The sequence below is a fragment of the Castor canadensis genome, chromosome 11, assembly GCF_047511655.1.
Source record: "Castor canadensis chromosome 11, mCasCan1.hap1v2, whole genome shotgun sequence".
In the NCBI taxonomy this organism is placed as follows: domain Eukaryota; kingdom Metazoa; phylum Chordata; class Mammalia; order Rodentia; family Castoridae; genus Castor; species Castor canadensis.
The window spans coordinates 14493409-14517268 of NC_133396.1; the positions used below are offsets into that span (position 1 = coordinate 14493409).

General features: G+C 41.3%; 1 protein-coding gene across 1 annotated transcript; it reads left to right on the plus strand.

Moving 5' to 3' along the window:
• Window positions 1-1141: 1141 nt before the first annotated feature.
• Window positions 1142-8440, plus strand: Taco1 (translational activator of cytochrome c oxidase I). Its single transcript, XM_020188389.2, has 5 exons — window positions 1142-1609; window positions 2855-2961; window positions 5305-5432; window positions 5927-6104; window positions 6659-8440. Exons 1-5 carry the CDS (start codon window positions 1339-1341, stop codon window positions 6857-6859), a joined length of 885 nt encoding a protein of 294 aa, XP_020043978.1. The 5' UTR covers window positions 1142-1338; the 3' UTR covers window positions 6860-8440.
• The last annotated feature ends 15420 nt before the right edge of the window (window positions 8441-23860 follow it).

Here is a 23860-nt window from a genome sequence, read left to right on the forward strand (position 1 = left end):
AGAAAAAACAGCAGTTCTCTCCTTCTCACCTTGCCCACTTGCCCAAACAATTAATGCGCTCTAAGAACTAAGCAAGGAAATCTTAAAGAAAGATACTTATCCTGGGAAAGAATATCTGGGAAAATGACTCCTCTGGGCATAAGAAATATTTACAAAGATGCACACTTGTCTTAAAGGGAGCATCCTTTCAAGTCTCTGGGATAAATTGATAAAACGGTATAACAGCAAAACTGATAAAAAGTATACAGGGTGTCAGAACAAAGGGGGAACACTTATCCTAATGTAATTTTGAGCCAAACCCCCAATATTTTTCACCATAAATACCCTTGATGTTAGCACACTCATTGAACCTGTTATCAAATGTGCCTGAACCCATGTCTGGGTTGTGTACTATACTTCTATCTTTCCTTTGCTTTGCTTTACTAATAAACTTTTTTGGTCTTTACCTTGATATGTCCTAAAATTCTGTTTTTATGACATCATGAACTAAGTACCCAAGAGTTAGGTCTCCGTTTTGAAGACCTCCTCCCTGGAGCCTCGCAGATTCTGGTGACACTCTGGTCTTTTTTCCTCATTCCAAAAGCTTGTAACTCATCTGAATCTGTCCCTGGGGATCTCTTGTATTTGGGAGCTTAATCACAATGATCAATGCCGTTATTTACGTAAAATTGTATTACTTTAAAGTAATATTACTTTAAATACTTTAAAGTAGTATTACTTTTAAGAAGGCTTATGATGTGTTATGATGTGTTTTCAACCTTTCTGTGTTAGTAAAGTAGGTATCAGTACCCTTATTTATAGGTAGAAAAGACTAGATGAAAGAGACTAAATGACTTGTTTGGTGGCTGTTTCTTTACCTGTAAGAGAAGGTGGATGAACTACATATTTCTTTTACAACAATAAAACATTATCCTGGACCTGTTCAGAGTTAGAAAGGAATTTGGAGGCAAATTCAGTTTCATAACTCATATGTATCTCTACTACATCATTTTGGGAACAAAGCCGGATTACCCAAACTGGAGCGATTGATCCCTAAATCACCACTCCGCCTCACTCTTAGCAAGTTCAAGGCAGTAACGAGTACCTTGTGGCGGCGGAACGAAGTTTGCGGGCGGGAGGGACGTGTTTTTGAAACGGACCTGAGAAAGGAAGTGTGCTACGCCATCGAGGGTCCCCATGCCCGGCTGCCGCGGAGACGGTGCGGGGGTCATACGTGGTTGGGCTACTCCACGCCGTTTCTGCAGCCGCAGCGAACCCGACCTACTTGTTCTGGCAGTAGACTCGACGAGCTGACCTTGGCCGCTCTTATTTGCAGCTTGCAGACCAGGGGCCAAGCCGATGACCTCTTGGGCTTCCGTCAGCCTGAGCAAGGCAGCTGCCCGATGCTTTTGGGAGCGAGGCCCCGGGGTCCGCGCGGCTCCTGCGTGGGTCTCCCAGCCCAAGCCCCTGGGCTGCGGCCCTGCTCCAGGCAGAACGCTGCATGTCACCGCGGCGGCTCCCGCCGGGCACAATAAGTGGTCTAAAGTCCGGCACGTCAAGGGTCCCAAGGACACCGAAAGGAGTCGCATCTTCTCTAAACTCTGTCTCAGTATTCGCCTGGCGGTCAAAGGTGAGAACCTGACAGTCACCCGCTGTTCACCTCTGATGTCCTTTCCCTGCCTAAGGCCTACTTCATAGAGCCTCAGAAGATCTACCTACACTGGGTATTCCCATTCACCCTTCTAGACATGTTTTCTTTGCCTCAGGGTTTCCTGAGACACATTTCTTTGGAAGGTTGGTTTGGAACCGTATCTTTTCTCAGGTGTGTAGCTGTCCTAAAAAGCTTTTTGTTTTTAGTGTCGGACATAGGAAGAAGAGAACAAGTCCTGTAAAAAGCATGGACTTTGGAGTTAGGAACATTTGATTCTGTCATTGGCTAATTTATGACCTTGAACTGGCTTAACTGCTGAATTTCAGTTTCCTTTAATGTGAAACAGGGGTAATGCTTACCTTGAGATAGTTTACGGTATATAAAAGGCCCTCAATGTTAATTTGCCCTTAAAATTCATGCCTGATATTTTTCTCTTTGCTTCTTTCTAAATTTTTTTTTTTGGTGGGGGGAGAGGAGAAGCAGAACTGGGGTTTGAACTCAGGGTCTCACAGGCGCTCTACCATTTGAGCCACTCTGTCAGCCCCTTTTTTTTGTGTTGGGTGTTTTCGAGATAGGGTCTCCCAAACTACTTGCTTCCGACCACGATCCTTCTGATCTCTGCCTCCTGAGTAGCTAGCATTACAGGCCTGGGCCATCTGGCTCTGGCTATCAAATTCTTGATACTAAGTAAGTTTTTTTTATACTAAGTTTGACCAACACAGCTGTTTATATTGTGCTAGGCACTAGTAATACGAAGATTATGAAATACACCCCCACCCTCAGAGACAGAAAACATGATTCCAATGTCATGTGAGCATTTCAGTAATTATGCTTAAAGTAATAGAGCAAGAGGTATTAATAAGTCCAGGAAATTGTTACCATCTATGTCTCTTAATCTCTTCATCTGAGAAAAAGTGGAGTTTGCTGAAATTTAGCTGAATGATAACCATCCCTAAAGACAGTGAATGGGGACCTTTTCCAGCGAAGTATATAGTTCAGTGATAGAGCACAGTACTTAGCATGGGGTGAGACCTTGAGTTTGGTCCATGGCATTCTTGTGTCTAAAGAAACTTCTTTTTCAAAATACTTCTCCATATCCCATTCAAAATACTAGATACAGTATTCTAATTAATTTGTCACTGTTTTGGATGGGGTGAGGATACTGAAAATCCCTTCTTTCTCCCACACTATAATAAGTTTCTTGTTCACTCTTTTCTATCTCAGAAGGAGGCCCCAATCCTGAGCTCAACAGCAGTCTGGCCAACATATTAGAAGTGTGTCGCAGCAAGCACATGCCTAAGTCAACGATTGAGGCAGCGCTGAAAATGGAGGTGCGTTCTCAGTTTGACATTCTTGTTACTGATCACAGTTCCCACAGGGTCCATGTTTGGAAGGCCACCACACACTCCTCAAACTATCAGAGAGACAGGTAGAAATGTAGTTGACACCTTCAATCCAGTGGTGTTGGGTTCTCTGACCTTGGCCTTCGGTTAGAGTAGCATGATTGGGAATGGGATAGGTAGGATAGTATGCAGAACCATGCAGCCTAGGGCTGTTCTGCAAAGCTGTGAGGAGGTGGGGTAGAAAGAACAGGCATGGGAAAGCCCTGATGTTAGATTAAAGAAGGGTTTATTTTATTTTTCTTTCTTTCTTCTTCATTTTTTTTTTTTTTTGGTGGTACTGGTGTTTGAACTCAGGTCCTCAAGCTTGCCAGGCAGATGCTCTACCACTTAAGCTATGCCTCTACCCCAAAGAAGGGTTAATTTTTCTTTTCAGATGTTTATGTCTAAAGTAGAAGAGCCAGTAGAATGCTGAAAATTTCTTTTTTGAGGTACTGTTGTTTGAACTCAATACTTTGTGCTTTCAAGGCAGGTGCTTTACCACTTGAGCCATGCCTCCAGCCCATAAGAGCCATAGAAGGGGAGGGGTGGAAGGTGATAGTGATAATGGGAAGGGCAGGGATGTTGAGCTGCAGTGAGGTAATACCTTTTCCTCTGGGATAAGTAAAAGGCACCTGAGAGTTAATAGTTAATAGTCAATAGTCTTTTTATTTTATTTTTTGGTGGTACTGGAGGGTTGAACTCAGGGCTTCACACTTACTAGGCAGGTGCTCTACCCCTTGAATCACTCTACCAGCCCTTTTTATGTTGTTTGTTTTTGAGATAAGGTCTTGCTTTATCCCCAGGTCAGCTTGGACCATGATCCTCCTATTAGTGCTTTCTTGCATAGCTGGGGATGACAGGTGCATGCCACCATGCTCAGCCAATGGTTGACATGGGCTCTCGTGAACTTTTTGTCTGAGCTAGCCTCATACTGAGATCCTTCCAATCTCTATCTTTCAAGTAGCTAGGCTTGAGCCAGTGCACCCTGATATGGCCAAATTGTTTGATAAGAAGACTGTATGCAAGAGCTCAGTGAATCTTTAAAATGTCCATAAGTGGAAACTAAGGTACAGAACGCTTAGGTGACTTTATTCAGGTCACATAGAAAATGACAGACTTGAAATCTGAATGCCAGACTCTAGAGCCTGAGCTCTAACCATTATACATGATGTCTCCTTGAAGGCCATGGTAGAGACAGGTTGGTTTGTTTGTTTTTCCCCTCCAGGGACCCAGGGGCTCTACATTTCCTGTGTGGAAGAGGACAGGAGAAGTTATCTGTTGAGAGGCTCTAGGAAGGTATAGGGCAGGGTACATGGAGAGAGCCATAGAAATGAGGTGCATAGACAAGGGATGGGCAGAGGTGGGGAGTTCAGATGAAATTGGTCACTAGAGTCTTAGACTCTATGAATTTTGAGACCACGCTGTTTTTATGGCTTTTTTGACAACGTCCAGGGATGTGACTTTTCTGCAGTGGCACTCAGCAGCCCACGGGTAGGAACATTGCAACTTCACAAGTGGTTTTCACATAGAATGGAGGATGATCATTTTGGAGGTAACTGGGGGACAAACATGGAACTTGAATGGGTAGGGGAGGAAACAGCTGATTGTCAGAGACCAGGCAAACTTCCTTCCAAGAATGGGTAGTACTTACAGTTACCTCAAAAGTTGATCTCAAGGAGGGTGTGGCTCAAGTGGTAGAGTGCTTGCCTGGCAAGTGCAAGGCCCTGTGTTCAAACCTCAATGCTGCCAAAAAAAAGGAAAGAAAGAGAAGAAAATCCTGCTGGGCATAGTGGCTCACACCTGTAATCCTAGCTAATTGTAAGATGAAGATTGGGAGAATCATGGTTTAAGGCCAGCCCAGGCAAAAAGTTAGTGAGACCCCCCCATCTCAACCAATAAAAAACTGAGCATAGTGGTTGGCACCTGTCATCCCAGCTATGTGGAAAATGTAAATAGGAGGATTGTGGTCCAGGCCAGCCCTGGCAAAAACTCAAGACCCTATTCAAAAATTACCTAAAGCAAAGGGATTTGGGTATGGCTCAAGTGGTTGAGCACTTGTCTAGCAGGCAGGCCCTGAGTTCAAACTCCAGTACTGCAAAAAAAAAAAAAAGAACGAAAAGAAGATGATCCTACTGACCTTCTCTAAGAGGATGTGGACACAAATAAACACTTGAGAGTCCAGGCTTGTCTTGAAAGCCCATCCCATGCAGGCAGCTTTTTGTTGCCAGTGGTTCAGCTGGCATTTAGGAGGGCATTGGGAAGCAGAAAAATGTGTTCATGTTTTTATTGCAGAAAACTAAGGGTGTTTATTTGCTGTATGAGGGTCGAGGCCCTGGCGGCTCTTCTCTGCTTATTGAGGCGTTATCAAACAGTGGCTCCAAGTGCCAATCGGACATTAGACATATCCTGAACAAGAATGGGTAGGTGTGTGTCTGGGTTCCAGTTTTATGCAAGGCAAGTACTGTTATTTGTGATAGTGTTTCAAGTTTTAAGCATACTTCTTCCTTAGCAGAATAATATGATAATTGATTTCCCCTTAATGTGTTCTGTGCTAGATAGGATCCTAAAGATGTATCCATCAAACATAAATGGGATCTTTGTCCCATTAGCCCATCTGTAGCTGTAGAATGCCCAGGTCTTAAAATGTGCCACCAGGACTGGAGCCTTAACAGCACAGGAAATAGTAAGCAAAGACTTTGTATCCTCCAGACTCTGGGAAGGGCAGAAAGTAGAGGGTGCAGATATTCTTGGACTGTTTCCTTAACTAGCATCAGCTGCGTCTTTCTCCTTCAAGAATAGCGCTGCTCCATGTGTGTTCTCCATAAGTTGAGTGGGGAAGAGATAGTATTGGAGTCCTGTGCTTTGTGGAGACTAAGAGCATTCACATACCCTGGCCTGTTTCTTTTCCTGTCAGGGGAATGATGGCTGAAGGAGCACGTCATTCCTTTGACAAAAAAGGAGTGGTTGTGGTTGGAGTGGAGGACAAAGAGAAGAAAGTTGTGAACCTAGAACGTGCTCTAGAGCTGGCAATTGAAGCAGGAGCTGAAGATGTCAAGGAAGCTGAAGATGAAGATGAAAAGAACCTTTTCCAAGTGAGTATGAAGCCTTTGTGTTTGGTAGGCTTCCAAGAGGTCTCTAATAGATGCTTTAAGGCATGCTTCTCTCTCTCTCTCTCTCTCTGTTTCTCTCTCTTTTGGGAGATAGGGTTTGAACTCAAGGCTTTGTACTTACAAAGCAGGTGCTCTACTGCTTGAGCTACACCTCCAGTCCATTTTGCTCTAGTTATTTTGGAGATGGGTCTTGTGAACTAATTCCCCAGACTGGCCTGAACCACAATCCTGATCTCATCCTCCTGAGTAGCTAGGATTATGAGCCTGACCCACTGGCTCCCAGCAAGGCATGCTTTTCTTGGCTTCTTCCTTCCTGTGCCTTAGTTCACATATTGCACAAATAGTTATTAAGTGAATACTAGATAGGGCCAACTCTACTGAAGATGTTAAGAAGAATTTGGAACATTGAAAACTGTGAGCTTAAACCCAGTGATACATTGCAGTATAAGAGTTCTAGTCAGGGCTTTGCAAAGTTCTGTCTGGCTTTGTTATATTACCTTCTGGTTCCTTACCTCTTGACTTTCCTTTATCCTCAGTTTATTTGTGATGCCTCTTCACTGCATCAAGTGAGGAAGAAGCTGGACTCCCTGGGTTTGTGTTCTGTGTCTTGTACGCTGGAGTTCATCCCCCACTCAAAGGTGCAGCTGGCCGACCCTGACCTTGAGCAGGCTGCTCGCCTCATCCAGGCTCTCAGCAACCATGAGGATGTAATTCAGGTCTATGACAACATTGAGTAAACAGGCTGTATGTGTCTCTGGGCTCCTTCCTAGGCATGTGGCAGCCCATCCTGGAGCATGGACTTCTGTGGTAATCTCTGAGAGTGAAGTAGGTGGGAAGTCAAGTAGTAGGAGGCCTATAGCTATGACCTGTGGCCCTGAGGCCAGGGAACCCCCATACTTCTGTGGGGCTACTTAGTCAACTCTGCTGGAGTCTTGCAGCTCTCCAGGATACAGGGTGGGACCAGCTACTGGGTCTGACTCTGATCTTAGGTAGTTTGCCCTTGTAGGGATTTTAAGTGCATTGGGGTCCTATGTACTGGAAGGTGGTCTTCAGTAATAACAAAGATTGAGCTTGGTTGCCGCATTGCTGTTGTATGGCTCTTGAGTTGTTCTAAGTTTGGGTCTAGCTGTTAGGACCTCTAGACTAACTTTCAGTTCCTCAGGCTTAGTTCTCTACTTCAGTTCCAGGACTTTTGTTTATCTTTTTGATTGGCTATAGAAATGTGGCCATATCTAGGTACTCTTGGTCTAATGCTGGTTTAATGACCTAACTCTGTCATTTATTCATGCAGCTAATATTTCTCAAATACCTACTATATACCAGGAACTTAATTATTTAGAGCCTAGGCTGTTCAACTGGTTCCTTGTGTTAGATCCTGCTGCAAGGCATAGGATCTCAGAGGGAAGACATATTGCTGCTTTCTATGGAGCTGCCCCAGGGTAGTGTGGGCTGCTGTATTGTACCTTTATTCTCTTTGTATGGACTCTCTGCCCTTCTTCCACCAGAGAACTTCAGGCTATAACTTAGTAGGAAATCAGGTGCCAGTGAAAAGGGGACTCCTGAGGCCCAGCTTTGCATGGGCCCCTGTGTGTCCTGAGATTGACTGGACCTGTCAGCAGATTGGGCTGCTCTCCGGAAAGACTACACACCAAGCTAGGTTTGAAAGCTGGAGGTTCTCAGAAGGCTCAGCCATAGCCCCTTTTTGTCACTGATGCCAAATTATGAGGTACTAGGAGCTAGAGCAGAAATGGGGACAGATGGAAGAGTGGAGGACTGAGTTAAAAGCTTAGCATTTGATACTTTTTTGTTCTTAAGAGAGTCCAGGAGCCTGAGCCCATCAAGCATGTTGGGCCTACAGTATCTTTTGGATTCCTGTTAACTGCCTATTTGTGAGCTGGTTAAGTCAGCTTAGTAATTTTCCTAAAAGAGCCTTAGATAAATGAGGATGGAAAAGAACTAGAATGAAATTGACTATGAATGATAACTTCAGCATCCAGGAAAAACAGATGGCTAATTCTACAGTGACTTTAATAGATGGAGGACAAGAGCTGGGGAGAAGAAAACCAATGAGATGATCCAAGTTCACACCATAGCATATGCCTTTTTTTTTTTTTTTTTTTCCAGTACTGGGGTTTGAACTGAGGGCCTTGTGCTTACTAGATAGGTGCTACCACTTGAGCCAGTCCACCAGTCCCATATCATATTCCCTTATACCTCGTTTTATAATCATAATACTACCTGGGGTTCTTTAGTTTTGTAAAAGATAACATCCAAATATCTAAGTAGCACATCAATAAAATAGGATAATTTTAAATTCATATCCTGCTTTGTAATTTATGAGATAATTTCATATGTTATTTACTTGACTTTGCAACAAACCTATAAAGTGGATCATTATTTTATAAATGATTTCATACCAAGCAGGTGAGAATAGATCTAATACTTACATTGATAGACCTTGTTTATAAAAGAGCTGTTTTGGAAATGTTGAATATAAATTAAGTTGGAGAAATCTGATCAATTGTAACCTAAGAAATCTATACAAAGGGAGTTTTCACTTAAAAGGAACTTAATATTCATGTGAATGGATCTCTTCTAATCCAGTAGAATTTGTTAATATAAATTGTTGCATAACCCAATTCAAATCTGTGAAGATGACTCTGCACTGACCCCTGGTGGTACCCTACAGTCTTCTCTAGTTAACAGGAAATGTAGAAATGAATGCTTACTTGAGTTTTTCCTGAGACATCTGGTAGATATCTTGAGCTAAATAAAGATGGCCATATCCACATGATTGCCTTATCCATATGACGAAGTACTAAGAATTACTGTTATTATTTGGTGGTGCTGGGGTTTGAGCCATGCCTCAGCCAAACTAAGAATTATTTACAAAATATTTTATGTCAGAAAATATTTACAAAATAATACCAAAATTTAAAAGGTAGAAAACTTACATATATTGGGTTAGGATGTAGATTAGTGGTAGAGTGTGTGCTTAGCATGAGCGAGGCCCTGCCTTTTTTTGGTCCACAGCATCCAAAGAAAAAAAAAGCATATGTACAATACATTTCAAATTTTGAAATATGTATTTCTCTATATATAACATATTATGTATGTGACGTTTTAAAAAAGAGACCAGAGGGAAATATACCAAAATGTAAAGCTGGTTATCTCAGGATAGTGATGTTATTTCTGAGTTTTCTTTTCTTTTCTTTTCTTTTTTTTTTATAAGCCAGAATAGTGATTTTTTTTTATTTTCATTTTTCTTTTATTATTCATATGTGCATACAAGGATTGGTTCATTTCTCCCCACTGCCCCCACCCCCTCCCTTACCACCCACTCCGCCCCCTCCCTCTCCCCCCCCTCAATACCCGGCAGAAACTATTTTGCCCTTATTTCTAATTTTGTTGTAGAGAGAGTATAAGCAATAATAGGAAGGAACAAGGGTTTTTGCTGGTTGAGATAAGGATAGCTATACAGGGCATTGACTCACATTGATTTCCTGTGCGTGTGTGTTACCTTCTAGGTTAATTCTTTTTGATCTAACCTTTTCTCTAGTACCTGTTCCCCTTTTCCTATTGGCCTCAGTTGCTTTAAGGTATCTGCTTTAGTTTCTCTGCATTAAGGGCAACAAATGCTAGCTAGTTTTTTAGGTGTCTTACCTATCCTCATCCCTCCCTTGTGTGCTCTCGCTTTTATCATGTGCTCATAGTCCAATCCCCTTGTTGTGTTTGCCCTTGATCTAATGTCCACATATGAGGGAGAACATACGATTTTTGGTTTTTTGAGCCAGGCTAACCTCACTCAGAATGATGTTCTCCAATTCCATCCATTTACCAGCAAATGATAACATTTCGTTCTTCTTCATGGCTGCATAAAATTCCATTGTGTATAGACACCACATTTTCTTAATCCATTCGTCAGTGGTGGGACATCTTGGCTGTTTCCATAACTTGGCTATTGTGAATAGTGCTGCAATAAACATGGATGTGCAGGTGCCTCTGGAGTAACAGTCTTTTGGGTATATCCCCAAGAGTGGTATTGCTGGATCAAATGGTAGATCGATGTCCAGCTTTTTAAGTAGCCTCCAGATTTTTTTCCAGAGTGGTTGTACTAGTCTACATTCCCACCAACAGTGTAAGAGGGTTCCTTTTTCCCTGCATCCTCGCCAACACCTGTTGTTGGTGGTGTTGCTGATGATGGCTATTCTAACAGGGGTGAGGTGGAATCTTAGCGTGGTTTTAATTTGCATTTCCTTTATTGCTAGAGATGGTGAGCATTTTTTCATGTGTTTTCTGGCCATTTGAATTTCTTCTTTTGAGAAAGTTCTATTTAGTTCACATGCCCATTTCTTTATTGGTTCATTAGTTTTGGGAGAATTTAGTTTTTTAAGTTCCCTGTATATTCTGGTTATCAGTCCTTTGTCTGATGTATAGTTGGCAAATATTTTCTCCCACTCTGTGGGTGTTCTCTTCAGTTTAGAGACCATTTCTTTTGATGAACAGAAGCTTTTTAGTTTTATGAGGTCCCATTTATCTATGCTATCTCTTAGTTGCTATGCTGCTGGGGTTCTTACCTATACCTACTAACTCCAGAGTATTTCCTACTCTTTCTTGTATCAACTTAAGAGTTTGGGGTCTGATATTAAGATCCTTGATCCATTTTGAGTTAATCTTGGTATAGGGTGATATATATGGATCTAGTTTCAGTTTTTTGCAGACTGCTAACCAGTTTTCCCAGCAGTTTTTGTTGAAGAGGCTGCTATTTCTCCATCGTATATTTTTAGCTCCTTTGTCAAAGATAAGTTGCTTATAGTTGTGTGGCTTCATATCTGGATCTTCTATTCTGTTCCACTGGTCTTCATGTCTGTTTTTGTGCCAGTACCATGCTGTTTTTATTGTTATTGCTTTGTAATATAGTTTGAAGTCAGGTATTGTGATACCTCCTGCATTGTTCTTTTGACTGAGTATTGCCTTGGCTATTCGTGGCCTCTTGTGTTTCCATATAAATTTAACAGTAGATTTTTCAATCTCTTTAATGAATGTCATTGGAATTTTGATGGGATTTGCATTAAACATGTAGATTACTTTGGGGAGTATCGACATTTTTACTATGTTGATTCTACCAATCCATGAGCATGGGAGATCTCTCCACTTTCTATAGTCTTCCTCAATCTCTTTCTTCAGAAGTGTATAGTTTTCCTTGTAGAGGTCTTTCACATCTTTTGTTAGGTTTACACCTAGGTATTTGATTTTTTTTTGAGGCTATTGTAAATGGAATTGTTTTCATATATTCTTTTTCAGTTTGTTCATTATTAGTGTATAGAAATGCTAATGATTTTTCTATGTTGATTTTATATCCTGCTACCTTGCTATAGCTATTGATGATGTCTAGAAGCTTCTGAGTAGAGTTTTTTGGGTCTTTAAGGTATAGGATCATGTCGTCTGCAAATAGGGATATTTTGACAGTTTCTTTACCTATTTGTATTCCTTTTATTCCTTCTTCTTGCCTAATTGCTCTGGCTAGGAATTCCAGTACTATGTAGAATAGGAGTGGAGATAGTGGGCATCCTTGTCTGGTTCCTGATTTTAGAGGGAATGGTTTTAATTTTTCTCCGTTAAGTATAATGCTGGCTGTAGGTTTGTCATATATAGCTTTTATAATGTTGAGGAACTTTCCTTCTATTCCTAGTTTTCTTAGAGCTTTTATCATGAATTGATGTTGGATCTTATCAAAGGCTTTTTCTGCATCTATTGAGATGATCAAGTGGTTTTTGTCTTTGCTTCTGTTAATGTGGTTTATTACGTTTATTGATTTTCGTATGTTGAACCACCCCTGCGTCCCTGGGATGAAGCCTACTTGGTCATAGTGAATAATCTTTTTGATGTGTTGCTGAATTCGGTTTGCCATTATTTTATTGAGGATTTTTGCATCAATGTTCATTAAGGAGATTGGCCTATAGTTCTCCTTTTTGGAGGAGTCTTTGACTGGTTTTGGGATAAGTGTAATACTGGCTTCATAAAATGTGTTTGGCAGTTTTCCTTCCCTTTCTATTTCATGGAACAGTTTAAGGAGGGTTGGTATCAGTTCTTCTTTAAAGGTCTGATAGAATTCAGCAGAGAATCCATCAGGTCCTGGACTTTTCTTTTTGGGGAGACTCTTGATTGCTGCTTCAATTTCATTTTGTGTTATAGGTCTATTCAGGTGATTAATTTCCTCTTGGTTCAGTTTTGGATGATCATATGTATCTAGAAATCTGTCCATTTCTTTAAGATTTTCAAATTTATTTGAATATAGGTTCTCAAAGTAGTCTCTGATGATTTCCTGGACTTCATGGTGTTTGTTGTTATCTCCCCTTTTGCATTCTTAATTCTACTAATTTGGGTTTTTTCTCTCCTCATTTTAGTCAGGTTTGCCAGGAGTCTATCGATCTTGTTTATTTTTTCAAAGAACCAACTTTTTGTTTCATTAATTCTTTGTATGGTTTCTTTGGTTTCTATTTCATTGATTTCAGCTCTTATTTTTATTATTTCTCTCCTTCTATTTGTTTTGGGATTTGCTTGTTCTTGTTTTTCTAGGAGTTTGAGATGTATCACTAGGTCATTGATTTGGGCTCTTTCAATCTTTTTAATATATGCACTCATGGCTATAAACTTTCCTCTCAAGACTGCCTTAGCTGTGTCCCATAGGTTCCGGTAGGTTGTGTTTTCATTTTCATTGACTTCCAGGAACTTTTTAATTTCCTCTTTTATTGCATCGATGATCCACTCTTCATTAAGTAATGAGTTATTTAGTTTCCAGCTGTTTGCATGTTTTTTGTCTTTACTTTTGTTGTTGAGTTCTACTTTTACTGCATTGTGGTCAGATAGTATGCACGGTATTATTTCTATTTTCTTATATTTGCTGAGGCTTGCTTTGTGCCCTAGGATATGATCTATTTTGGAGAAGGTTCCATGGGCTGCTGAGAAGAATGTATATTGTGTAGAGGTTGGATGAACTGTTCTGTAGACATCTACTAGGTCCACTTGATCTATTGCATATTTTAGATCTTGGATTTCTTTATTGAGTTTTTGTTTGGATGACCTATCTATTGATGATAATGGAGTGTTAAAGTCTCCCACAACCACTGTGTTGGCGTTTAGATATGCTTTTAGGTCTTTCAGGGTATGTTTGATGAAATTGGGTGCGTTGACATTGGGTGCGTACAGATTGATGATTATTATTTCCTTTTGGTCTATTTCCCCTTTTATTAGTATGGAATGTCCTTCTTTATCTCGTTTGATCAATGTAGGTTTGAAGTCTACTTTGTCAGAGATAAGTATTGCTACTCCTGCTTGTTTTCGGGGGCCATTGGCTTGGTAAATCTTCTTCCAGCCTTTCATCCTAAGCATATGCTTATTTCTGTCAGTGAGATGAGTCTCCTGTAAGCAACAAATTGTTGGATCTTCTTTTTTAATCCATTTTGTCAAACGGTGTCTTTTGTTGGGTGAATTAAGTCCATTAACATTAAGTGTTAGTACTGATAGGTATGTGGTGATTCCTGCCATTTAGTTGTCTTAGTTATTTGAAGGTTTGATTGTGTGTACCTAACTTGATGTTACTCTCTACTGTCTTGCTTTTTCTTATCCTGTGGTTTGGTGCTGCCTGCCTTTTCATGGTTAAGTTGGGTGTCACTTTCTGTGTGCAGGATCCCTTGCAGAATCTTTTGTAATGGTGGCTTTGTGGTCACATATTGTTTTAGTTTCTGCTTATCATGGAAGACTTTTATTGCTCCATCTATTTTGAATGATAGCTTTGCTGGGTAGAGTATCCCGGGGTTGAAGTTATTTTCATTCAGTGCCCGGAAGATCTCACCCCACGCTCTTCTTGCTTTTAATGTTTCTGTTGAGAAGTCTGCTGTGATTTTGATGGGTTTACCTTTGTATGTTACTTGTTTTTTCTCTCTTACAGCCTTCAATATTCTTTCCTTAGTTTCTGAACTTGTTGTTTTAATGATGATATGTCGTGGAGTAGTTCTATTTTGATCTGGTCTGTTTGGTGTCCTGGAGGCCTCTTGCATTTGTATGGGAATATCTTTCTCTAGATTTGGGAAATTTTCCGTTATTATTTTGTTGAATATATCACGCATTCCCTTCGCTTGCACCTCTTCTCCTTCTTCGATGCCCATGATTCTCAAGTTTGGTCTTTTGATGGAGTCAGTGAGTCCTTGCATTTTCTTTTCACAGGTCTTGAGTTGTTTAATTAATAGTTCTTCGGTTTTTCCTTTAATTACCATTTCATCTTCAAGTTCTGAGATTCTGTGTTCTGTTTGTTCTATTCTGCTGGATTGGCCTTCCGTTTTGTTTTGCAGTTCTGTTTCGTTCTTTTTTCTGAGGTTTTCCATATCCTGGCAGTTTTCTTCTTTATTGTTGCCTATTTTTGTCCTGAGTTCATTTATCCATTTATTCATTGTGTTCTCTCTTTCATTTTGGTGTTTATACAGTGCTTCTATGGTTTCCTTTATTTCTTCTTTTGCTTTTTCAAATTCTCTATTTTTATTGTGTTGGAATTTCTTGAGTGTCTCCTGTACATTTTGGTTGACCCTATCCAGTATCATCTCTATAAAATTCTCATTGAGTACTTGTAGTATGTCTTCTTTTAAATTATTCTTGTGGGCTTCATTGGGTCCTTTGGCATAGTTTATCTTCATTTTGTTGGAGTCTGGCTCTGAGTTTCTGTTCTCTTCATTCCCCTCTGGTTCCTGTACTAATTTTTTGCTGTGGGGAAACTGGTTTCCCTGTTTTTTCTGTCTTCCCGTCATTGTCCTTGGTGTTGTTACTGTCCCTGTACTGTGTGTAGTTAAGTATTTTCTAGCTTTTAATAATAACAATGGTAATATTTAGAATGGAAGAGTGAGCTGAGATGGAAGCAAGAAGTTAAAGAAAAGGGGAAAACAAATATACAGACAAGAGGGAGAAAGCAGAACAAGGTATCAGACAAGAGAGTTTCAAAGGTATAAACAGGGAGTGTTAGTGTACTAATCGACAGTAAGCTGAACAGACATTAGAGAGACAGAGAGAGGATTGAAAATCAAAGTTAAAAAAATAAAAAATAAGTAAATGAAAGTAATATCTATATATAAAAATGAATTAAAATAAAATGGAAAATAGAAAATTAAAAAAAAAAAACCAAAAGCCTTCCAAGTTTATATGCAATACAGTTTCAGTCTTAATAATTTGGATGTCCGTCTCAATCTCCAGTCCTGGAGTTGGTGCCTCAGATGTTGTTCTGTAGTTGTCTCATCAAAGGGGATGCATAAAGTAGAACAAAACTACACACACACACACACACACACACACACACACACACACACACACACACACAAAAAAAAAAGGCCCCACCAAGCGTCCCCAGTTCAAATGCAATACAGTTTCAGTAAGTTTTTCAGCTTGCAGGTGTAATTCGGTTGTTCTCTCATCAAAGGTAGGGAGAAAAAGAAAAAAAAAGCGTCTGGAGACAGTTCTGAGAGTGGTATCTGCAAGTGTGGCTTGCCTGCCTGCTGCTCTCAGCCTGTAGCTGGCGGCATTATTTATGCAGATCTCTGGGGTGAGCTAGCGCTCACCTGGTCCCACAGGCTTTGTTTGCTCAGAGTTCTCCTGTGCGGGAGCCTCTGCCACAGGCTTTCCCCTTTCCAAGCACTGGGAAAGGTGCCACTGCCCCGCGTTGTCAGGCCTGCGTGTTTATTTACAGTTCACGTGGGAAGTGGGTCTTCCCTCCTCTCCTCTGAAGTTTTCCTCCCACTGCCACTTTCAGAGGCTTTCCTGCTCCTGCTTACTGGGCGGTGCTGCTGCTGCTGCCGGCCACCATGTTTGTTTACAGTTCACGTGGGAAGTGGGTCTTCCCTCCTCTCACAAGCGTCCCCGCTCCTGGTTGCTGGGCGTGCGCCCCGCTCCCGCCAGAGGCTCTCGGCCTGCCCGGCTCGTTTATTTACAGTCCCGGGAAGGGTTCCCTTCCCCCAATCTTCAGCGCTCAGGGCCCCCCACCCTCTTTCCAGCGTGTCTTAACTGTTCTTATTGCTTATTATTCGGTTTCTCTTTTTTTCCCGGGTGGAGGTCAGTCTGTCCAGGGGGCTATGCTGCTCTGGCCCAGGCTTGTCTGTGGGGCTACCGCGGTACCGTGAAGCTCACCTGGTCCGCGTCTTCCCAAGCTGTATGGGCGCCGGGGCCCTCCTCGTTTCTCCGTTTAACGTGAAGTGGAGATTCTCTGCACCGGCTGGAGATGTGGAGGGGCCAAAGTTATGCCTTTTCTCGGTGATTATGCCTGCAAAGTGTGTCTCCAGCGTCTCTCCAAGATTTCACTATAGGAGGGTCGCTTTCTGCTTCCTACCTCTAGCCGCCATCTTGGAATCTTCCTGAGTTTTATTTTCATCAGGGGATTTTTTTTTTTTTTTTGGTGGGACTGGGTTTTAATTTAGAGTTTTGTACTTGCAAAGCAGGTGTTCTACCACTTGAGCCACAGTTCCAGTCTATTTTGTTTTGGCTATTTTGGATATGGAATCTTGTGAACTATTTGCGTGTGCTGGCCTTGAACCATGATTCTCTGAATCTCAGCCTCCCAAGAATCTAGGATTGCAGGCATGAGCCTCCAGCGGCTGACTAGGGCAAATGTTTTTTTTTTTTTTTTAAAAACTCTTCACATTATTGGCCAACTAGGAGGCAGCATCTTGGAGTTTGGGAGTCAGGTGTAACTTAAAGTCAAGAGAAATGGGATCTGGGACTGGCTTGCATTGCTTTATCTTTGGTCATTGTCTTAGCAATACAAAGTCATTCAAGGCCTTCAAACCACCTTAGACTTACTTTCAAGAGTCCTTTTGTTAAGATGAAAGTATATGTGACAGGTTCCACCCACAGCCTTGACTCTAATAAGTACTTGTACAGATGTGTAGCTACCTCCCTTCTGCCAGAGGCCCTGACTGAATCAAAGAGGAGCAAGGAAGGCTGCTTTCAATAAACTCTGGAAATTCAGCCATGTGGTTGAGTTACTTTTTTTTTTTTTCTGAAACCTATAGCAAAGAAGTAGCTAAAGCTTCAAACTCCAAGAATCTCTGACTCCCATATCTTTATTTTAATCTCCAGGAACTCCTCTAGAGACATTCCATGAAGAGAAAATAAGTCAACTGGTGGGGTAGAAGTGAAAACTGATAAATACCACACTATGGTAAATACTATGATAAATACCATGCCCAGTAGGAGAGCAATTGTTACTTTTCTCTTCTGTCAAAAAGGTTTACATTTACTATTTTTAAAAAGTCAAACCTTAAAAAATAAGCAACAAAAATATAAAAATCCCATCTAATCTACCTCCTCTAAGATACAATCACCATTAACAATCCATGTTACACCACTCTTTGGAGCCAGTCTGCTAGGGAACAAATTCTGGTATGCTAGTCTTAATCAAGAATTTAACTTCTTTGCATCTGATCCTTCAGATATAAAATAGGGGTGATTGTAGTACCTATTTCATAGGACTGTTTAATGTATATTAAGCACTTAAAACAGTGCCTAGCAATAGTAAGTGTTCAATAAATGTTAGCCTTTTGCCCACTAAAAGTATGAATGATTATTTTCTAAAACTGAAATGAGATCATCCTATATGCTTTATAACCTGCCTTTTTTTTCTTCCTACATCAATATGGTATCCTGGATACTTTTTTTTTTTCTTTCTGGTAATAGAATATTCTATTACTCTCTTCCATCACTGTGTTTAACCAGAGAGGTACACATTACAGAGTATGCCTCTCTTCCATTTTTTTTTTCTTTGTTGGTACTGGGGTTTAACTCAGTTGCCTCACACCTGCTGGGCAAGTACTCTGTCGCCTAAGACACTCTGCCAGCTATCCTGGATACTTTTGGTATTAGTATAAGGAAGATGAGTATTTAGGTTGTCTACTTACAAAAGATGCAATAATGAGTTTTCTTTACCCTTGGTCACTTGCAAAGTATTCTTTTTGTTTGTGTGTGTGTGGTACTGGGATTTGAACTCAGGGCCTTGTATCTACCATTTGAACCATGTCTCCAGTCTGCAAAGCATTCATATTCTTTAGAATAAATTTATAGAAGTTGAGCTTCAAAATGAAAAGGATACTTTTATTTAAAAGAAAATGTCAATTTTTCAAACATCATGGTTGTAAAAATCTCCTATGAGGGGCTGAGGGCATGACTCCAGTGAAGAACACTTACCCAGCAAACATGAGACCCTGAGTTCAAATCTCAGTACTGCAAAAAAAAAAAAAAAAATCTGTGAGCTGCACATTATTCCTTGAAGACAGAGTAAACCATCTGAATTAAAAAAAGAACTTTCATCAAATCAGATGATAGGCTTATTGTGGTTTTTTTTTCTTTTGTACACCAAATCCATTGAGTTATCTACTCAGATAATTCATTCATTTGTATGGTGTTATTCCCTATCATGTGTCCCAGTGTCCCCATGTTTGGGCTCCCTGACAGGGCCAGCATTTTCTCAGGCCCCAAGCACTAGGAACAAGTATGACCCAGAGATATCCACTTAGTGTAAAACTAGGGGGACAGCCTTGAGAAGTATGGTCCAGATAAGAAGGTCCACACAGTGGCAATGAAGAGTGAGGAGAGAAAGCAACATTGAAAGAGAGGAGAAGATAAAATACCTAACTATTGCATTCGATTACTAACATCGCTACCTGACATTCATTCAATACATATTTATATTTTTTGAAATATGTTATGAAAGACGATGGTAATGCCAGTTTGAATGACAGCTTTTATCTACACACACACACACACACACACACACACACACACACACACACACACACACCAGCCTGACAGCTTTTGTCTTTATGCTTGCTTTGTTAAAGGCAGTTACATTAGGACAGAACAAATGCTTGGATGAAGAAAATACTGGGTGCTATGATAAAAGCGAAAGCACACAAGGGAGGGGTGAGGATAGGTAAGACACCTAAAAAACTAGCTAGCATTTGTTGCCCTTAATGCAGAGAAACTAAAGCAGATACCTTAAAGCAACTGAGGCCAATAGGAAAAGGGGACCAGAAACTAGAGAAAAGGTTAGATCAAAAAGAATTAACCTAGAAGGTAACACACACGCATAGGAAATCAATGTGAGTTAATGCCCTGTATAGCTATCCTTATCTCAACCAGCAAAAACCTTTGTTCCTTCCTATTATAGCTTATACTCTCTTTACAACAAAATTAGAAATAAGGGCAAAATAGTTTCTGCTGGGTATTGAGGGGGTGGGAGAGGGAGGGGGCGGAGTGGGTGGTAAGGGAGGGGGTGGGGGCAAGGGGGTGAAATGACCCAAGCTTTGTATGCACATATGAGTAATAAAAGAAAAAAAAAAAAAGAAAATACTGGGTGCTGTGGGAGCATGTCAGAGGGCCTTAACCCACATTGGGAATTACCTGTCTGGGAAGCCTTAGCTCTTCCCTGAAAGAATGGAAATGGAGTGGAAATGAAGAAGAGCATTAGATAGAGAACACAGCACATACAAGAGACAGGCAAGAGAGAGAATGAAGAAGAGAGAATGAAGAACTGGTTCCACGTGGCTAGAGGATAGACTGAATGATGAGGTGGGAAATGGAAAGGCTTATGGCTGGAGAGGAAGGAATTGGCTGGGTCCTGAGGGGCCTTCTTTCTTTTTGGTGGTACTGGGGTTTGAATTCAGTGCTACACCTTGAGCCACTCCACCAGCCCTTTTTTGTGATGGACTTTTTAGAGATAGGATCTCTCGAACAATTTCCCAGGCTGGCTTCCAACCGTGATTCTTCTGATCTCTGCCTCCTGAGTAGCTAGGATTACAGGAGTGAGCCATTGGCACCTGGCTCTGAAGGGCCTTCTTAACTACATTCCCATATTTAACTTATCCTAAGGCTGATAGGAAATGATAAAAGTTTTGTAAGCAGGGAATGAGAGGATCAGGTGTCCACTTTAGAATAATCATTGTGTGGTGTGAATACACATTGAGAGACTGAAAAGAAGTAATCCAAGTAGGAGATTTTGGTGGTTTGAATTGGGTTGGTGGAGCTGAGGATGGGAGAGGAGTGGATAGATTGGAGTCATGGTCAAGATTGGCAGTGGAGGAAGAGAAATGGAGAGGAAGAGCTCCCCGATAACTTAGAGGTATCTTACTTTGGAACTGAAGATGGATGGAGGAAATAGGGAACAATGGAAGAAAATTATGAGTTCTGTTTGGACCTGTAGAATTTGAGGTGCCTGTGAGACAACTATGCCTCTGGAGCTCAGAAGAAAGACCTGCCTGAGCTAGACATACAGTTACAATTCTGGGATCCACAGCACATATGGTAACTGCAATGTGGGAATGTTTGACATGGTTGGTTGAGGGACAGAAATTGGAAATAAAGCCCACAAAAAAGGCATTTGAGCAAGGAGCCAGTGGCTCACACCTGTAATCCTAACTACTTGGAAGGCAGAGATAAGGAGGATTGCATTTAGAAGCCAGCTTAGGCAAATAGTTTGAGAGATACTATCTCAGAAAAAATACCCTTTGTTCCTATACAGCTTCTGTTTCCTATAGTTGGAAGAAAGCAAGCAAATACATAAATACATAATTTCAGACACTATGAAGAAAAATGAGGCAAAATACGGGAGTACAGAATAATGGAAGGGAGAGAAGCTATTCTGGATGGGGTGACTAGGAATGACTACTCTTAAGAATTCACATTTGAACAGAGACCTAAATAGGAATATCTTAGGGAAGAGCATTCCAGCAGAACAAATGAGGCAAGTGCTAAGGTTTTGAGGTGAAAAGATCCATTGGTTCAATGAATGGTAAGAACGGCCAGTGTGGCTGGACAATGATGGTAAAAGAGTTCAGAGAGCATGGCTGGGGCCAGTTCCTGTTGGGCCTAATAGGTGGTGACAAAGAGTTGAGATTTGATTCTGAGTATGATGGGAAGCCACTGGAGGGTTGACAGCAGGACCTGAGTAACATGATTTAAATTACATTTTACAAGAATAACTCTGGTTGATGTTGGAGAATCATTTGTTGTGCTGCCCAGAAGAAACAGGGAGACCAGATATGAGGCTAGGACAATTATCCAGTAGAGAAGGATGGTGGTGGTGAGATTGGATGGATTCTGATACATCTTGAAACATTGCTGAATGTTTGGATGTATGTGTGTTAGAGGAAGCAAATCAAGAAATCTTTCTGTTACCTTTGTACTTTAAAGACTGGAAAAACAGAGGTCCAGGGTTTTGGGTGGTGGAGAGAAGAATCAAGAGTTCTTGTATAAATCAGGTATAGTGGTTCACACATGTAATCCCAGCACTCAAAAGCAAATAAACAACAACAAAAAACAAAGTTCTTCTTGGAGGTGTATATTAGACATTCAAAGAGAAGTTGCTGATTAGACCTTTGGATACAGAGCATGGATTGCGTATTACATTTTCCCTAGAAAATGTGTAAATTTTTTATATTGATTTTAAGGTCAATAAAATTAAAGGTCAGATCTGAGCCTCAAGTTGGCAGATGGTGACTTCCAGCATTGGCCTGTTGTACTTATTCTCAGTGGAGTAATTTTGTCCCCAGTGGGACAAGATCTCTTGGATTATACAATGGAATTTGAGCTTCAAAACTCGAATCTTTTTTTTCTAGGCAGGTGCTCTACCACTTGAGCCAGCCCTATTCTGTCCTTTTTTTTTTTTTTTTTTGAGCTAGGGTTTTATGAAACTATTTGCCCAGGCTGGTTTCAAAATGCAATCCTCCTGATCTCTGCTTCCTGAGTAGCTAGGTTACAGGTGGTGCTTGGGTAAAACTTTTTTTTTTTTTTAGTAGTGCTGGGATTTGAACTCAAGGCTTCATGCTTGCTAGGCAGGAACTCTGCCACTTGAGCTTTCGCCAGCTTTTTCTCTTTTATTTTTTGTTTGTTTGTTTTGAGACTTGATAAGCAGCCAGGCTGGCCTTAAACTTAACTATGTAGCTTGGAACTCTGGATCTTCCTGTCTTAATCTCCCAAATGCTGGAATGATAGGCCTGTACTATACCACACCCAGCTGGAATTTAAATTTAATTAAGTAATGGAGATTAAAATTTTGGGGCTGGGCATGTAGCTCAGGGGTAGGGTGTTTGCTTAGTGTGTTTGAGATGCTGGGTTCCATCCCCAACACCACACACACACACACACACACACACACACACACACACACACACACACACATATACAGGGATGGATAATGAAAAATAAAAAGGTAAGAAACACAGGCCTAGTGCAAGAACCTAACAGAGCTGGTATGAACCCAGGCTCCTCCACCTTGGACTTGGAGCTTAACTTCTGAGCTTCACTTTCTTTTCTTTTTATTATTCTACTTATCTTTTTTGGTGACGGGGTTTGACCTCAGAGCTTCATCTTGCAAAGCAGACATTCTGCCTCTTGAGCCACACCTCCAACCCATTTTGCTCTGGATATTTTGGAGATGGGTCCAAGGTTTGGGACTGGCCCTCAAACCTTGATTCCCTGGATCTCAGGCTCCCAAGTAGCTATGTTTATAGGCCTGAGCCACTGGTGCCTGGCCTGAGTTTCACTTTCATCATTTAAATGCCAGTAGTAAACTGGGCATAATAGTCTATAATCCCAGCACTTGGGAGATTGAGGCAGGATGATCATGAGTTCGAGGCCAGTCTGGTCTACCTAGCAAGACCCTGTTTCAAACAGAAGAACAGGGCTAGGGTTGTGGCTCAAGAGTCAGAGCTACTGCCTAGTATGCGAAAGGCCCAGGGTTCAATCTCTAGTACCGGAGAAAAGGGGTTAAAAAAACAAAACAGAAAAACGAAAAACAGCTGATAATATTATTTACTCAGATGTTTGGAAAGATTAAATGAGATGACATGCCTGGCATATAATAAACTACTAATAAATACCCTTTCCCCCTCTGTATTTCCCCTTCCCGGAAAAGAAATTATGGTTAAGGAACTTCAATAAATTAGGTAGGCACCTAATCAGGTGGCAATATGAGACTTGAAAAGCTTGTTGGAGAAAAACAGGACAGGGGGCTGATTAAATATTAGGGGTGGTGTGAAGAACCGGGGGAGAACCAGAGATAATCTTAAATCAGTAAAGGTTTTTAGGTGATGACTGAAAATGGGATCTGAAGATTATTTTGGAGTCTGACATATTCCACTGGAGGAAGAAGGGAACCCACATTAATTGTGGACTTAGAATCTGAAGATCTGGGTGTATAAAAATGTTGGCCGTAGGGGGCTGGGGAAATTATGATCACTCTGTTTTGAAATATGCAGCCAGTACTGTGAAGACATTTTTGTCAAATGTTGTATGTCTAGGTAGGAAATAAGATTATGTCTAGGGTGGGGCTTTTATTTTCTTTATGCTTTTCCGCACTTCACATTTTTTTAACAAAAAGTTTGCGTTGCTTTTATAACTAGAAAAAAAGAAGCTATTTTCCAAAATCCCCTTTTGCAGAACTCATAATGTGGGGACCACCTCCTGCACCTTCTGCGGCCAGGCCCAAGGGTGTGGTCCGGAAGGTGTGAGACCCAGGGAAAAGGGAGCAGTGGCGAGGCCGCTTCTCCGGGCAAGCCCACTAAAATGGGAGTTCGGGCGGCCGAGGGGGACACACGACCGGAACCGCTCAGACCCGGTGCTTCTCGGCTCGTTACACCAGCCGCCCTCCCTATCCCAGCTCCAGAGCAGCAAGCCGGGAACCGCGCCAGCCCGCGCGCCTGGGAAGC

Excerpts from the sequence above, each read along its gene's own strand:
- Taco1 (XM_020188389.2), top strand. The coding sequence starts at position 1,339 with ATGACCTCTTGGGCTTCCGTCAGCCTGAGCAAGGCAGCTGCCCGATGC. Across the intron at positions 5,433-5,926 it reads CATATCCTGAACAAGAATGG|GGGAATGATGGCTGAAGGAG; the intron begins GTAGGTGTGTGT and ends TTTTCCTGTCAG. Across the intron at positions 6,105-6,658 it reads ATGAAAAGAACCTTTTCCAA|TTTATTTGTGATGCCTCTTC; the intron begins GTGAGTATGAAG and ends CTTTATCCTCAG.